This window comes from Salmo salar, chromosome 16 (assembly GCF_965601325.2).
Source record: "Salmo salar chromosome 16, fSalSal1, whole genome shotgun sequence".
Classification (NCBI taxonomy): Eukaryota; Metazoa; Chordata; class Actinopteri; order Salmoniformes; family Salmonidae; genus Salmo; species Salmo salar.
The window spans coordinates 15,371,793-15,384,494 of NC_138306.1; the positions used below are offsets into that span (position 1 = coordinate 15,371,793).

The 12,702-nt window shown below is 42.3% G+C and overlaps 1 protein-coding gene and 1 pseudogene across 1 annotated transcript; one reads left to right on the top strand and one right to left on the bottom strand.

Annotated features, from left to right (window-relative positions):
- Positions 1–1,169: 1,169 nt before the first annotated feature.
- LOC145861065 (DENN domain-containing protein 11-like) lies at positions 1,170–3,393 on the top strand (annotated as a pseudogene).
- A 4,754-nt stretch (positions 3,394–8,147) lies between these two features.
- On the bottom strand, positions 8,148–12,392 carry LOC106573186 (acylglycerol kinase, mitochondrial). Its single transcript, XM_014147958.3, has 14 exons — positions 12,126–12,392; positions 11,862–11,901; positions 11,676–11,755; positions 11,446–11,521; positions 11,215–11,340; positions 10,748–10,842; positions 10,555–10,624; positions 10,343–10,422; positions 10,122–10,179; positions 9,882–10,029; positions 9,504–9,601; positions 9,346–9,416; positions 9,148–9,232; positions 8,148–8,971 (listed from the first exon to the last, which is right to left on the bottom strand). Exons 1-14 carry the CDS (start codon positions 12,233–12,235, stop codon positions 8,837–8,839), a joined length of 1,272 nt encoding a protein of 423 aa, XP_014003433.2. The 5' UTR covers positions 12,236–12,392; the 3' UTR covers positions 8,148–8,836.
- Positions 12,393–12,702: the final 310 nt, after the last annotated feature.

Here is a 12,702-nt window from a genome sequence, read left to right on the forward strand (position 1 = left end):
CATGACTTAGTACTTGGTGGCAAAACCCTTGTTGGCAATCACAGAGGTCAGACGTTTCTTGTAGTTGGCCACCAGGTTTGCACACATCTCAGGAGGGATTTTGTCCCACTCCTCTTTGCAGATTTTCTCCAAGTCATTAAGGTTTCGAGGCTGACGTTTGGCAACTCGAACCTTCAGCTCCCTCCACAGATTTTCTATGGGATTAAGGTCTGGAGACTGGCTAGGCCACTCCAGGACCTTAATGTGCTTCTTCTTGAGCCACTCCTTTGTTGCCTTGGCCGTGTGTTTTGGGTCATTGTCATGCTGGAATACCCATCCAAGACCCATTTTCAGTGCCCTGGCTGAGGGAAGGAGGTCCTCACCCAAGATTTGACGGTACATGGCCCCGTCCATTGTCCCTTTGATGCGGTGAAGTTGTCCTGTCCCCTTAGCAGAAAAACACCCCTAAAGCATAATGTTTCCACCTCCATGTTTGACGGTGGAGATGGTGTTCTTGGGGTCATAGGCAGCATTCCTTCTCCTCCAAACACGGCGAGTTGAGTTGATGTCAAAGAGCTCCATTTTGGTCTCATCTGACCACAACACTTTCACCAGTTGTCCTCTGAGTCATTCAGATGTTCATTGGCAAACTTCAGGCGGGCATTTATATGTATTCTTGAGCAGGGGGACCTTGCTGCACCCAGCAGGGAACGGACTGGTCACTGCCTGTCCAACCAGCTACTGGGTCCCAGCCATCAACCGCTGCATGCACCCAGAGATGAAGGTCAGGACTGATGTCCACTTGAACTTAGATCATTGATCTTACTGTTTTTTATTTTTTTATTTAACAAGGCAAGTCAGTTAAGAACAAATTCTTATTTACAATGACAGCCTAGGAACAGTGGGTTAACTGCGTTGTTCAGGTGCAGAACAACAGATTTTTACCTTGTCAGCTTGAGGATTTGATCTAACAACCTTCAGTCACTAGTCCAACGCTCTAACCACTGCCGCCCCGTGTGCGGTTGTTGATTGTGGATAATTGGCAATTCAATGATTGGTTTAGGTGCGTTTGTGCATTTTGAGATATGTCATAACTTGAGTTATATGCATGTAAATCAGACTTCTGATGTCAAGGAGAGATTTTGGGCAGAAGTTAGCATTGTCCATCCCTCTCTGCCCCCTCCAGATCACCCACCCACCCGGCCGGCTGCATGTCCCAGTTCATCCGCTTATTTGGGGAGCAGATCATGGTGCTGTGGAAGTTTGCCCTGCTCCGAAAACGCATCCTCCTGTTTTCCCCACCGCCTGTTGGTGTTGTGTGCTACAGGGGTGAGATGGTGCAGCTGAAACACACGCACACACACTAGTACAAATCCCCACATATTTGTTTTTCAGATCTCATTACAGTTTGTGTTTACTGTCTATGTCACTGTGTGCTCTTGGTCGATGTAGTTTCCCATGTTTCTCTTGTACTCCTCACATAGTGTACTGTTGTTGCTGCCTGTCCAACGTCTCTATACCTGGGATAGGTGTGTCTGTGCCTGAGTTCTGCCCCTTCTTCTACGTCAATGTGGCAGACATCGCTGCCCTGGCGACAGAGATGTCATATGTGGCCTGTTAGTGTGACCTTAAGCTCTGATTGATAAACGTGAATATGTACGAACCATGGTGTGTGTATGGTAAGGTGAAAGCAACGTCTCGTTGTGTCTTAAGGCACCAGCGAGAAGATATTTGAGGAGAAGAAGGAGCTGTATGACGTATACGTTGATAACCAGAATGTGAAGACACACAGAGATAGCCTGAACGGCTGAACGGGGCCGACCGGGAGAAGTATAGGAAACTGAGCGAACAAATGTACACAGGACCCTGATAAATGGTGGCAGACATTTTGAAGAGATGATGATGACGACGACAATGATGATGAGGATGATGTTATGGTCTTTTCAGGAAAATGCTACGTTACACTCAGGAGGTGTATGGAGACTGCACATCAAATGAGGAGGACCTCTTTATCCTGTGAGTGTGTTTACATTACAGTAACCAACGGCATCTTTTCTAGTTAACTAAGAATAGTCTGGAGTCTTCATCAAACATTCTTACAGAATGTCCTCTGTTCTCTCCAATAGGTTTTTCATGGAGCAAAATAACCGTATCTTCCAGATTCTATCGGAGGTGGAGGCGAGTGCGGACCACACGCTGGCTGCAGAGCACGTGACAGCCATGGGACTGGACCCCCAGGCAGATCGCACATTCCTGGAAGACCTGCTGGAGGTCTATGGCATTGACGTTATGCTGGTCAGCCCCTGAGCTCTGGCTGTGGCCTGTTCTCTCTTGGTCCTCTGAAGACACTGCCTCCTTCTCTTCCTTCCCTGGCGTCCTGCCCAGTCAAAGGCCTGCAGGTCTCCCTCTCTCGATCTCTCGCCCGGCCCTGGGATACAGCTGTCTATGGCCAGTGTTCACTCAGTGACAGCTCACCTAGTAAACTGGGCCGCAATGATAGATGATAGGTACTGCCTGGACTCTGCAGTGCTGTCTGGCGACAGTCCGTTCCATATTCAACAAGCACTTGTCTTGTTTGTCTGTTCGCTTGGAATCGGTTCTCTTCTGACCTGGATCTCTGCTTGGATCACCAGGCCTAGTCACTGGAGGTGGAACCATTGATCAATGTGCCTCGTTTGTACTGCTCCCAATACTATGGAGCACTGCTGACCGACAGAACCACGGATCTAGTATCCAGTGTGGAGTTGGATCATTCATTGTTCCTCCCACTTGGAATCTTCATTAAAACGCCATGGAAATAAAATTCTGCCATGGCACCAAACCCTTTTTTCTTAAATCTTTACAGAGGATTCTGCCTAACCATGTATGTTGTGTTACAAAATATGAATGTGATTGTCACTTTACCATGACTTTGTTTCCCCAAAATTCTGCATCAGGTCTGCTAGAACTGAGAGTAAAGATCACATGGTTTTCACTCTCTGTTTTCCTCTAAACATTTCATGCTGAAGTTGATCAATCATTTTTTTCTGTATGAAAAAAAGGAGCAATGTGAATTTTTGCGTATTTGTCAAATTTCAATAATCAAGAAAGCTTATTTCAATGAATCTGAGTCACATAAACATGAAAACCTCTTTTGGTCAAATAGGAATGCTGTTTTTTTCATGATGTCAGCTAATCATGCACATTAAAAGGGAAAGATGTATCATGCAGGATGTATGTATTTGAAATCATGCCCTCATCCAAGGAGATATTTCTTATGGAGCGGAGATTAAAGGAATATTTGTTAAATGCTGTAACATTTCAGTAGAGTCTGCACCTGTTTGTCTGACCCTGGTCTAATGCTGACACTCACATGGCAGACTTGACCCAGCAAACCAAAATTGGTTCTGTGAAAGTTCCCAGAACATTCGTTAGGTTGCGGCAAATATTTTCATAACACAAAAACGGTACAGTTGTGCTGATGATTATACAATGTTTGAATAAAACATTCTACTGATGTTGCAAGAACATTCCAGAACACAATTTGTCTGTTCTTAACCTGGAAACCTAATGAGAACATTTGGGTAATGTTATGTGGTGGTTGTTACAGATGTTGTTCACAAAATGTTAGTGAACATTAGAACATTCCAAGGATATTTCATTTAAAACATTTTCAAAAAATATATAAAAAATGTGGATGTTGTCATCCTAATGTTAGATAAAACCCTAACTATAACTTAATGGGAATCTTAGCTAATGGTTTAGGAATGTTAGATAAAACCCTAACTATAACTTAATGGGCATCTTAGCTAATGGTTTAGGAATGTTAGATAAAACCCTAACTATATCTTAATGGGAATCTTAGCTAATGGTTTAGGAATGTTAGATAAAACCCTAAGTATAACTTAATGGGAATCTTAGCTAAGGGTTTAGGAATGTTAGATAAAACCCTAACTATTTATTTTTATGTTTTATTTATTTGACCTTTATTTACCAGGTAGGCAAGTTGAGAACAAGTTCTCATTTACAATTGCGACCTGGCCAAGATAAAGCAAAGCAGTTCGACAACATACAACAACACATAGTTACACATGGAGTAAAACAAATATACAGTCAATAATACAGTAGAAAAATAAGTCTATGTACAATGTGAGCAAATGAGGTGAGATAAGGGAGGTAAAGGCAAAAAAGTCCATGGTGGCAAAGTAAATACAATATAGCAAGTAAAACACTGGAATGGTAGATTTGTAGTAGAAGAAAGTGCAAAGTAGAAATAGAGATAATGGGGTGCAAAGGAGCAAAATAAAATAAATAAATACAGTAGGGGAAGAGGTAGTTGTTTGGGCTAAATTATAGATGGGCTATGTGTAGGTGCAGTGATCTGTGAGCTGCTTTGACAGCTGGTGCTTAAAGCTAGTGAGGGAGATAAGTGTTTCCAGTTTCAGAGATTTTTGTAGTTCGTTCCAGTCATTGACAGCAGAGAACTGGAAAGAGAGATGGCCAAAGGAGGAATTGGCTTTGGGGGTGACCAGAGAGATATACCTGCTGGAGCGCGTGCTACAGGTGGGTGCTGCTATGGTGACCAGTGAGCGGAGATAAGGGGGGACTTTACCTAGCAGGGTCTTGTAGATGACCTGGAGCCAGTGGGTTTGGCGACGATTATGAAGCGAAGGCCAGCCAACGAGAGCGTACAGGTCGCAGTGGTGGGTAGTATATGGGGCTTTGGTGACAAAACGGATGGCACTGTGATAGACTGCATCCAGTTTGTTGAGTAGGGTATTGGAGGCTATTTTGTAAATGACATCGCCAAAGTCGAGGATCGGTAGGATGGTCAGTTTTACGAGGGTATGTTTGGCAGCATGAGTGAAGGATGCTTTGTTGCGAAATAGGAAGCCAATTCTTGATTTAACTTTGGATTGGAGATGTTTGATGTGAGTCTGGAAGGAGAGTTTACAGTTTAACCAGACACCTAGGTATTTGTAGTTGTCCACATATTCTAAGTCAGAACCGTCCAGAGTAGTGATGCAGGACAGGCGGGCAGGTGCAGGCAGCGATCGGTTGAAGAGCATGCATTTAGTTTTACTTGTATTTAGGAGCAGTTGGAGGCCACGGAAGGAGAGTTGTACGGCATTGAAGCTCGTCTGGAGGGTTGTTAACATAGTGTCCAAAGAAGGGCCAGAAGTATACAGAATGGTTTCGTCTGCATGGAGGTGGATCAGAGACTCACCAGCAGCAAGAGCGACATCATTGATGTATACAGAGAAAAGAGTTGGCCCAAGAATTGAACCCTGTGGCACCCCCATAGAGACTGCCAGAGGTCCGGACAACAGGCCCTCCGATTTGACACACTGAACTCTATCAGAGAAGTAGTTGGTGAACCAGGCGATGCAATCATTAGAGAAACCAAGGCTATTGAGCCTGCCGATGAGGATGTGGTGATTGACAGAGTCGAAAGCTTTGGCCAGGTCAATGAAAACGGCTGCACAGTATTGTTTCTTATCGATGGCGGTTACGATATCGTTTAGGACCTTGAGCGTGGTTGAGGTGCACCCATGACCAGCTCTGAAACCAGATTGCATAGCGGAGAAGGTGCGGTGGGATTCGAAATGGTCGGTAATCTGTTTATTGACTTGGCTTTCGAAGACCTTAGAAAGGCAGGGTAGGATGGATATAGGTCTATAGCAATTTGGGTCAAGAGTGTCCCCTCCTTTGAAGAGGGGGATGACAGCAGCTGCTTTCCAATCTATGGGAATCTCAGACGACACGAAAGAGAGGTTGGACAGGCTAGTAATAGGGGTTGCAATAATTTCTGCAGATAATTTTAGAAAGAAAGGGTCCAGATTGTCTAGCCTGGCTGATTTGTAGGGGTCCAGATTTTGCCGCTCTTTCAGAACATCAGCTGAATGGATTTGGGAGAAGGAGAAATGGGGAATGCTCCCATTAACTATAACTTAATGGGAATCTTAGCTAATGGTTTAGGAATGTTAGATAAAACCCTAACTATAACTTAATGGGAATCTTAGCTAATGGTTTAGGAATGTTAGATTAAACCCTAACTATATCTTAATGGGAATCTTAGCTAATGGTTTAGGAATGTTAGATAAAACCCTAACTATAACTTAATGGGAATCTTAGCTAATGGTCTAGGAATGTTCCCGGTTTGCTGGGCAGTGACTTAAAGGGCTTACTTGTTCCATGATCACATTGAACATGTTTTTATTTTGCAATGTGACTTCTGGATAATGTGTTGTGTATTGTTTTATCAAGTTTCTTAATTTGATGTTTAAAATTAAAAAGGCACTCACACATCTGAGCTATCTTTTTTGCAGGTGCATGGTAACAGTTGGATAAGATGAGAAAAAAGAAGAAACCCGCACACTGCTCTTGATAGTATCACTGCTCTTTAATCAGCTTTACGTATCGGCCTCACAGCCTTCGTCAGAGCTTTTTCATTTGATGTTTAAAATGGTCAACCTGGGAGACTTAAATGCATGTGATTCTATGACACCATCTGATCATGAATGCTGCACGACACCGCAACCTCTGGACTCGTGTTTGATGACCACATGATTATGTCTACACTTATTTGTGTGCTGATTTAATGGTCCAATGTTCTGCCAGCAGAGAAAAGGTGCAGTCAGTGATGTAAAAGTCTGTCTGTCTCGGAGTGAGCTGGTGTTTCTCAAGTGGAGAAACTAGCTGTGTACTTGAGTTTCAGTTTGATTCAAATGAGATTTGTTGCAGATGTAATTAAATCCACAGGTGTGCTATGAGTGCAGATACAACTCTAGTGTTATTTTCATGTTGGAGCTAGTCAGCTGCAAGCTGTGCCCCGTCACTGTAACAAAGACTCCTTTGTATTCTTAGTTGTCTGGTGATGTCAACCCCAAGCATGATAGTGGGATTTACCCTCCTCTCTGGGCAGACAGTCAGACCCCATCTGTTTTGGCAGAGGGTCTTCTTTAGCCCTCACACTATGGTTCCGCATTGTGTGGATAAAAATATATATGGATAGGAGCGCTGATATAGGATCAGCTTTTTATTTTTTAGATCATACTGAGTAAGATTACATGGACAGGGGGACTTGATCCTAGATCAGCACTCCTACTCTGAGACCCTTTTTGAATACAGGCCCTGGAGATGAAGTTATTTTGTTCAAATAGTGCTGGGAGACAGACTGTTCATTAAATCAATGGCTTAAGCCATTACTCAATGACTCATAAAATAGTGTTGATGAAGACTGCACACTGCTTCCATTGGGTTCGACTGGTTGGTAAGTGTCGGCAATAGTGGCAATGTTCATTGAGGTTTTACTAGGGACAGTTTTGTTATAAAGCCTAATTAGTGGGTCATCTTTTAGTGTTGAGGACAAGCACTCAATCAAGACCACAGGCTTATTTTAACTGGAAAGAGGCATGGGGGAAAGTTTTTCAATTTAACGACTTCCTGCTATGAGTTAATTGACACTACTGATACTAGTGCTAGTATGATTAAATGTACAGTTCTTCACACCCATGGTGACTTGGCCCATTTTCTTTGCTGTTTGTTTTGACCTGTTCCACCTTGTACCTTTCAGCACATCCTGGGCATGCTACCATTTGTTTTACAGGTGTATCATGTCTATGAAGTAGAGAGAGTACACGTCACTAACGGAATTGTATCAAACGCTTTCTTTGTGGAATTTGTTCACAGACCTGTACCAGCATTGGCTATTTGGAATTTATTTGAACAGTATGTCACCTCACTGAATGTCAAAAGAAAGCATAATCTGTTGTACTTCAGCACTAATATGCAACAAGAGCGTTAATTTCTATAGCCTTGATCACAGCAACTGTAACGTAAACCTATACTCCCAACAACAGCCAACTACACAGCTATATCCAGAACCTGTACTACTGTAAAACATGGAAAGAGACTTCAGTGACGAATACACATTTAGTAACTTGATCGCATGAGCCACTGGTTTCCAAGCCAGTGACATTATACAGTACTTCCATTGTAAACACAAAACATTTGTTGTTTTCTCTGACGCTTATTGGATTGTATTTGTGATAGTGTTGCCAATGGAGAGTGATTCTCATACCAATGTATCTCATCTTATCAGAGTACTGTACATGGCAGACAGTCTCTCTGCACATCTCTAAAGACTGTTTATTCCAATTGGTATTAAAAGGCAATAGAACACAGTGGACATCATAACTGAATTATTTAATAGCGATACACATGATGAGAATATACAGTAGTAAACTAGTCAGTTACACCAATACTCCTGCAGGGCAGACTTATACAGGCTGAGTTCAGAAATAGCAATAAAATGTTTGGTCCTTGTTAATGCATCGTAATCATCATCCATAATTATGACCATAACCATTCCAAATGAACATTTCAATTTTAGTAACAATGAAAGACGTTCCACATTGGTCCAGCTGTTTTATTGCTGTTTAGTGACAGTAAATAGGCAAGTAGAGCAGACATACTCCCAGGTTGAGGTAGAAGTACAATACAGGGTCGTATTAGGGCATACCGTAGCAAAACATTTTACAACGGAAAACAAGCGTTTATTGGAAAAGTGAAGATAGACCCTCCCCGTTTCAGTCCATTTGGTGCCAACTGAATACGACCCAGGGGTGTATTCATTACATCGATTCTGTTGCAAAACACAGTTTGTTGCAAAACCAAACTGAAAATATTTTGCAACGAAAACAAGTTTCTATTGGACAAATTCAGGTAGTTCCACCACGTTTCATTCTGTTTGCTTCCGTTTGGTTCTTAAATGGTTTCCATTGCAAGACGTAATGAATACACCCCAGGTGCTGGCCCTTTGATCCTCCTCCCTATTCCTCTGTCTGCTGCATGTGTTGTCATCACAGTGCTTCCCTCACTGGACCTGTGTGAGGAGCTGCTCTCTGCGCTCTGCGCTGCAGAAGAAGTGCAGTTTCCGTGGCAACAGCGTCACCTCCACTGACATGGCCTCGTACTCCTCATTGTCAATGTTGTAGAAGCCAGCACCTTCCTGTGGCAGGGGATACGAGTAGGGAGAGGTCAGAGGTCATGGAGCAGAAGGACGCACACACAAACAAGAACACATTTTACAAGAATACATTTAATTTGTTTAAGGGTTATAATGATCTAAACTACAAGACTGTAATGCATGTTGTCTATGACGTTTATAGGACTAAGACAGCTGACCTCGGGCAGATTGAGTTGACATGCACTGGCCTCCAGTTTCAGTGATTTTCTTGTGAATGCAGTTGCATCCTCCATTTTTTTCTCTCTGCAATGCAGAAAATGCAACAGCCTTGACACACATGCTACATGAATAACCATTTTATTTTAGTCGGGTATTACATTGATAATGTGACAAAGTATATCTCCACAACTGCTCACCCAACAGTGATGAACTCTCCCACACTGAAGGAGTCTGGCTCCACACACACCAGCAGGGAGTCGTCTGTACGCTGAGGGACAAACAAGGGAACACAGTTTTAACATCCTGAGTCTGTTGTAGTAGCTGCTATAGTATAGTTATTTATTTTTTTACTGACCGTCTGGACAGGGTTTTTGTTCTGGGTGTGGATCGACAGCTCTAAAGTAGACAACATCCTCTCATTCCATCTCTCTGGCTCCTCCACTTTTGGAGGCTCTGCACAAACATTTTGTACTTTTTGTATTGTATATAGTTTTTTTGTGGTGTTGTTTTCATTCCAACCACACCTGAACACTTTTTAAAACTGTTTTATTATTTGTTTTTATCTGTATTGTTGTCCATCACCTGTTTTCTTTGGGGCAAATAAATAATTAATAAACACAAAACCAATGCCATTCATGCTTTGTGAAACAGAAGATGCACAAGGACATTTAAAATGACGAAGTGTAGTCTTATTTCCAGACTGACAAACACATCAACACACAGACAATGTTACCTGGAATAGGTGGGTACCAGTAATTTTTCAGTCTGTGGGCGATTCGGTACATTAGGTGGGGGCGCTGGGGCTTCTGTTCGGGCAGGTCAGGGGGGCGAAGGGTGGGTGCCAGGTAGGACACAGAGGCCTCACGAACCTGGGGCCACTCCTGGGGAGGGATGGGAAAAGACAGCATGACACAAATGCATGGAGGAACAATTGAGGTCCATGGACACGGAATGAAAACAGTCGTGCTCTCACCCGTAATGTACTAAACCAATGAGCTGCTTTTGTCTTCAAGGGGCCAAGGTACCAATATCTAAGAGAGAAAACAACAGTGTAAGAGATTTATTTTTAAAAGGAGAAACAACTTTTCTATTACTATAATGTTTTGCACATAAATGTTTCCATGACTTTACATGGGACTTGGGGAAAATAAGAATATGGAAACTTGTTAATCACAAGCTATGAAGGGATCTTACTTTTTGATGGTGGCAGCCACATCTCTGAAGGCCCCCCACCGTAGACCAATCAGGGAAAACACTGGCTGGTCTTTCTCTCCCTTGATACATAAACCCAGAAACCCAATACAATGTCCTTCTCTTCCTCTCAATGCAATTACAGTTATTAAATGGCGATTAAATGTAATAAAGACCTTAACCCCTCCCTAAACACCAGACCCTGCTGGTCTCACCTTGATCTGCAGCACATCCAGAGGTACCGTTTCTCCTTGCAAGATGGACAGTGTCGCCGATGTGATGTGTCTGAAAACAAGAGGGGATATGAATGACAAAATTATTATGCACAGTATACATTCTCAGTGAGAGATAGCATGTGTTTTGTTTGCATCTGAATGAGAGTGTGACATGTTTCAGTGGGATACTTACTTCACCTGATTGTCACTGAGGATGTGCAGACTCTCACTCAGGGAATTGTGGGAACCCAGTGGGATGAATCCTATGGGGGTTTTACTGAATGACTCCTATATTAGAGAGAAACAAACCAGTACAGGGTAGTTTTTTTTATTTATTTGACCTTTATTAAACTAGGCAAGTCAGTTAAGAACAAATTCTTATTTTCAATGACTGTCTAGGAACAAGAATTTGTTCTTAACTGACTTGCCTAGTTAAATAAAGGGGTTAACTGGGTTAACTGCCTTGTTCAGGGGCAGAACGACAGATTTTTACCTTGTCAGCTCAGGGATTCGATTTTGCAACCTTTCAATTACAAGTCCAATGCTCTAACCACTAGGCTACCTGCCGCCCAAAAGAGTAAGAGACAGCTAAGCTGAGATGGTATTGCGCAACATAAAGGAGCTTGTTACAGGTTAATACAATGATAATACACAACTTACTTGATCAGCCCTCCGCAGCAGACCAGTGATAACCTCTTGTAGAGTGCCATCCCCTCCAGCTACAATCAGCATGTCTGTTTGCTCCATCAGCTCCATCAATTTCTTCGCCTGGCCCTCATAGTCTGTCTGCAAGAGAGAAGACACATATGGTATTACACTATGTAGAACTATAGACTATAAAGGCTAAGAAGTGTACAGAAACAACGATTGCACACGGAAAGAAAATGATACCTTTACTAGTGTCACCTCCACACCAGCCAGGTGTAATATAGGGGCAGCATTCTTCTCAAATAAACTGTTTGCTTTCCTATGACCAGAGGGAAGAGCAAGAGAACAGCAAGACATATTAGTCAAACACAAATTACAGTAGAAATGGAAAATGGCTGTGGTGCAATAAGCTGTACCTCTTGCTTATTCTCTTTGCTTGACTTTAGGGAACATGACTGTTATCTCTTACTTACCCACTACAAGCTGCTGGGTTTAGGATGACAGTGGCTTTCCTCAGCTGCTCCTGTGGTGAAATCTGCTGACGTCCATATTCCTGCAATTGAGAATGGATTTTGGGGCATTAGAGTGGAATACAGTAAATGCAGGTGCATAATCCTTGAAAGCAGAAAAACGTAGCTACAGAATACGCAATGTCTCACCCTGGCCACCACACAAGCTTCTTTTCGCAGCAGATTATCACTGTAAATAAATCGATAACAAATTATTGACGAAGAAAACAACTGATTACAATACATCCTCATGTTCTTCAATGTTGTTGTATTTCAATCATAAGAACCTTGATGGCTGATGATTTCTCAATAGATACCAATTCGTGTGCATGTGCTCAATGATATTCATGCTAGTGATGATCTGTACTTGATCTAACAACCATACCATTAACTCTGAAAGAAAACGCTACACACCAGTGTTTACCATACAGCCAGTGTCCACCGTATGACAGGGCACACGCAGCCACTGTGGACTTCTTCCAATGATTCCGCAGAGTCCCAAACACCTTCACAACCCGAGCCATTATCTTATCGTCACTATCAAATTGTCATTTATAAAAGGCTTTTTATCATCTGTGTAAGCATCACGAACACTGTCCTAAAATACATCCTACCACAGCGGTCATTTTTCCATCGCTGTCAAAACCATCTCGTATGTTACACGTGGGTGCAGCTGTCTTAATAGTCGTATGAAACAAAAACTCATAGTATAAGTTCCTCTTCATTTTCAGTTTCATTTTATGAAATGTGTTCTCCCGTCACATACCAAAATAAACAAAAATGAGGAAATGTAGAAATTCGAATTGAGCATGGAACACAATTTATTAACTTCAGTGCTTAGTTTATTGAAGAAAAACGAAATTTCCCATACACCGCTGAGGTCTAAAGAAAAAATAAGACCTCGCCTGAAAATAACTGTAAAAATATATATTTTAGGACTTTTCCCCTGCATTATTATAATGTAAATAATCACATTTTACACTGCATTGTA

Excerpts from the sequence above, each read along its gene's own strand:
- LOC106573186 (XM_014147958.3), bottom strand. The coding sequence starts at position 12,235 with ATGGCTCGGGTTGTGAAGGTGTTTGGGACTCTGCGGAATCATTGGAAG. Across the intron at positions 11,756-11,861 it reads AAGCTTGTGTGGTGGCCAGG|GAATATGGACGTCAGCAGAT; the intron begins GTGAGACATTGC and ends TCTCAATTGCAG. Across the intron at positions 10,625-10,747 it reads CTCAGTGACAATCAGGTGAA|ACACATCACATCGGCGACAC; the intron begins GTAAGTATCCCA and ends TCTTGTTTTCAG.